Source organism: Sinohyriopsis cumingii, chromosome 7 (genome assembly GCF_028554795.1).
Source record: "Sinohyriopsis cumingii isolate HCF-2022 chromosome 7, ASM2855479v2, whole genome shotgun sequence".
Classification (NCBI taxonomy): Eukaryota; Metazoa; Mollusca; class Bivalvia; order Unionida; family Unionidae; genus Sinohyriopsis; species Sinohyriopsis cumingii.
Window position 1 is genome coordinate 64,213,448 of NC_142967.1, and position 4,465 is coordinate 64,217,912.

At 35.3% G+C, this 4,465-nt stretch overlaps 1 protein-coding gene across 1 annotated transcript; it reads left to right on the forward strand.

Annotated features, from left to right (window-relative positions):
• The first annotated feature begins 1,879 nt into the window (after positions 1-1,879).
• On the forward strand, positions 1,880-3,781 carry LOC149795398 (uncharacterized). The gene has a single exon (XM_089963791.1). It carries the CDS (start codon positions 1,880-1,882, stop codon positions 3,779-3,781), a length of 1,902 nt encoding a protein of 633 aa, XP_089819917.1.
• The last annotated feature ends 684 nt before the right edge of the window (positions 3,782-4,465 follow it).

Here is a 4,465-nt window from a genome sequence, read left to right on the forward strand (position 1 = left end):
TTAGAACTGGATATTATTTTAATGACCTTAAATGTAATGAAAAAATCATTTTTGTTTATATAATAGTGAACGCAATACTTTCATTTGTCAATTATCACATCAGAAAAACCATAAATTTTTTGAGGCACAATTATCTGATTTTCTTCCTTTGTTTCATCATTTGTCATATACCAATGTATCTTTTCTTGGGGGGTGGGGTGGGGGTGGCACATTGCATTAGACAAATCTATTTTGGTCAGAACCAGGATGAGGTCGGGTGCATTCGATCTTTGTTTTAAGTTGGTGGTCCCAGTTAAATTCAGCTGAAGATTTTCAAATATAGGATAAGAAAAGGTATCAGAAATAATGTTCTTCATGAACGAATATTAATAAAAAGAAAATATGTTTACTTTTCACAGACAATCAGAATATTGTTCATATTATATGCAGAAATATTACGTTATTTCTTACGCTTGTGAAATTCATTGTGCATATCATATCAGCTATGGACATTAATATATGGGACGTTTTATTTTACAGAATTTATAACGTCACAACGCCTTAAAATCTAGTTCATTCTACATGACCGGCTGTAGTGACAAATCGCAAAAATCTGTTATAAAATAAACACATATACATCATATAATGAAGACACGCTGGTCATTGAAAACTTCTTTTTCATAATAATATATAGGTCTTGCGAAATCTACTCGTTTCTAACTTGTGACAACCACAAAATGTACGGTGCGCGTTTGAATATAGGAATGAACGCACCACTTATCGTATCACAGTAGTCAGCATTCAAAAATAAATGTACACGATTTTCTGGTCAATGATATACGTAAATTATCTTTTTCCAGGTTAGTAGATCACGACCGTGGGTCGATCAAGCTCAGGAAAATTTGCAATCCCAAACTACAATTTGACGTAAATTGTGCATAACGACGATAGGCTTATAAAAGGCTGGTGTTAACAATCTACTCAGTATCAGCTACTCTACCTGGATCAAAAAATCATCTATAATTACAACTTATTACATTTGAGAAAAGTATGTATTTAACTATTAATATGTATATAACAATAACAGACAGCTTATATATTTTTGACTTCTAGATATTAACAATGGTACTATGACGTTGACCCTTACTTCTAAGAGATTTATCGTGTCCAAATTCCACACGGACTAGGTTTATTTATTTTCTACTTTTGTGCATAGCTTATAATAGTTAGTTTTGGTGTCATTGAAATTGTGTCCTATATGATGTTGTTGTGGTTCATTACATAAAGACAGTAGGCCATTGCAGGTGCGTAATGAGCATTGACGGTACGTATGAAGTATTACTACATGCATTTAATGGCCTGCATAACAATTATTTTGTAGCTCAGGACTGTTGAAAAATATGTCAAAACTAATTTCCTTTTTTTCCACTGAAATAATTTTCTGACTTATATGTAACAAGTTCCTATTGCATCGGGTGATTTCTATAAATCTCAAACTTCCGACTTTAATATGAATCTGACATTTTAAATATGGATCAGTTTTGTAGTGAAGAAAAGTGACAGTCGCGTTACATACACCGGGTATTTGCAAATTAACCAAATATTTAGAATTTAACCAGGTATTTACAAATCAAACGATGGTTAATGATGCATGCCACTAATTGGATACGATTTTTCTTACAAGTCGATAACACAAGTAGTTTTATTGTTTAAAGAAAATGTCTTGAAGCGATTCCTGATGTTAAGCATGTCAGATTTGTAGAATATAAAAAATCTAATTTCTAAGGTGAATACTGATTTACAATCTAAACACACTTTAGCCTGAGGCTGATGAATTGATTTTTATATCTGTCTATTAATTCACAGGTTACGAAGGAGAAAATAAGCTGCTGTCATTAGCATGAGGAAAAGTGTGCTAGTGTTTCTATACTTTACTACGTGGATGGCTCTCGCTTTAGTTGGCATCCTCTTAAACATTATCAACATTGATTGGTCTCGTACAAATTTTGTAAATGGAGTCTTAATGGTGGTGGTATTAAGCATTATACAAGGTTCCGTTTTAGAAATCACCGTCCAAACGATTGTATTAATCAGTGTCTCAAGAAACTGCAGGGAAAACAAGAAGACTTCAGCTGACAGATTGACCGTAGTTTTGAATTATAACCTTCTGGCAACGAGTACAGATGACATCGACGAATGTTTTGAGAACATGTACGAAGGTTACATCAGCAATCTTGGACCAAACGTTTCTGCTGTCCTAGTGAGTGCAACAAACGATGAAGAATTGAAAAAGTACGAGTTAAAGAAACGAGACACCTACAGAGTCACAATTTACAAGGAATTGTTTCGTGAAGGAGTATCATATGCGAAAGGAGATTACGGATCTGTGGATCCGTTTCGCCTCAGCAATGTTTGGCAGGGATATAAAAATATTGATCCAACAGTCTTTGTTCGTGACTATTTAGATGATATATGTGACAAATATGCACGAGAGTTTATGGTCGTGCATCGTGTGAGTCGTGTTCTTCGAAAATGTGGCCAGTACCAGGACCTCATGTTGTTATCTGAAGGAGTAGATGAAGCATACAGTTACTGTGATCCGGAATATTACGGAAAAAGAGCTCGTCCCTACGGGCAGCCTCTATTTTATTCTTCTGCGGACGTAACTAATATTTGTAAACGAAAATTTGATTACACTCTAGTCCTTGACGCTGACAGTGGAGTGCCGAAAGGTTTTGTGACCCAAATACTGCAGATAGCTGCAGCACATCCGGAAAGGGCAATAATTCAGCCAGCAATAAAACTTCTTTGCAAACCAGACGACACAATTTTCATGCATTTAGAATATATGAAACAAGCCACATACACACCGATGATAAACGCTATTATGACCTTTTTTGATCAATCTGGATTCTTTGGGAAGGCATTGATTCAAAATCGTGTGTACATTGACAAAGTAATTGGCACAAAAGACAAACTGATTGAACGTGTCCCGGTTGATGTTCTTAGCCATGACACATTTGAAGCAGCCATTTTGAAACCTCTTTATGCTGGATCTATTTATTTGCTGGAAGCTCCAAGCTATAACTATATTACCTGGAATATTCGCGAAAGGAGGTGGAATAAAGGTGAAATTCTTCTGGGTATGTATTTTTGGCCAAATGCGTTTGGCAGACCGATGAGATTCTTGCAAAAGATTCTTCATGGACAGAATTTTAACATGACCAAAGTGAGAACACCAAGTAAATTTGATTTTTTGAGTTCTTACCTTGCTCATTTGGCCGTGCGGCAAATGTTTATGAGGCCTCTGCTTCTGTTATACATATGTCTTCATACAAATATTGATTTTCGTTATTCTTATATATCCGTTCTCATCGTCATAATCTTGGTAATCGTCTTCCCAAAGATAACAACATGCAACAAGACAAACTACATGAGCATGTTTTTGGAGACAATAACCTCAGTTTGTCAGTTTACCCCAGAGGCTGTTGTCGGTACAGTACGTATTTGCCGGTCCTGTGTAGCCATCTTGTCACCCAATGTCCAATGGATTCCACAGAGAGCCGTAGAAAAAGAATTCAAAGTCTCAAATTCTTTTGTTTCTAGTGTGAAACATCTATGGGGATATTCACTGTTTGCCTTAATAGCAAGCATTGCCGTGTGCCTTACTTTAAACGCGACGTTTATAAATTTATTTATGTGTGGGTCTTTATTCCTACTCCCGTTTTACAACGGATTCACCTCCCTGTCACCTAATTTCAAACGCACATTTAAGGAACGGAACAAAACATGTACAGTGTGAAACATATTGGATTTGAGCGTCTAAACATCGACCGAGGAAACTTATCAAAACTTGGGCAGTCTGAATGATCGTTTGTTTAAATATGGCCTATGACGGTTTCTACCAAGCTTCCACATTTCTACTAAATCCCGATACATTATATTCATATAAATTATACGTGAAAATCTTATCCTGAATAAGTACTGTTTACTCATTCATTCTTAATCAACGAATGCAAGTACAAGGATTATGTTGAGAATGGCTGTAAACCAAATAAAAAACAGAAGTCCCGTCTAAGCAAATGGTAGTTTTGTAAGTTGTTACCTGGCGATTATTCCTAAATGTTTAAAACCTGAAGTGGAAACCTTGAAGGCTAACATTCGAACGGTATTGATAGCAAACAAATCCTCATGATAAACTAGAATGACAAAGATGTGCAAAGCAGGCGTTTTGTATTACTTCCCTTTCTGAGAATTGAAAATATTGTCTTCATCAACTAGTCAGGTAACAGATATGAAGTGACTAATGTAGACATAACAACTTTTTAATTATATTTAATAATTGTTCAAGCGAGAAATTTATTAAGGTGAAGGATAAGGGCACTTGTCTTGATGATGGACCTTTGTACAGAGTATTCATATCATTTAACTACGAAGATCTACAGATGATATTTTCTTTTTAATCTGTAATCAACTAGTGGAATTT

Coding starts and splice junctions, on each gene's coding strand:
- LOC149795398 (XM_089963791.1), top strand. CDS start 1,880: ATGAGGAAAAGTGTGCTAGTGTTTCTATACTTTACTACGTGGATGGCT.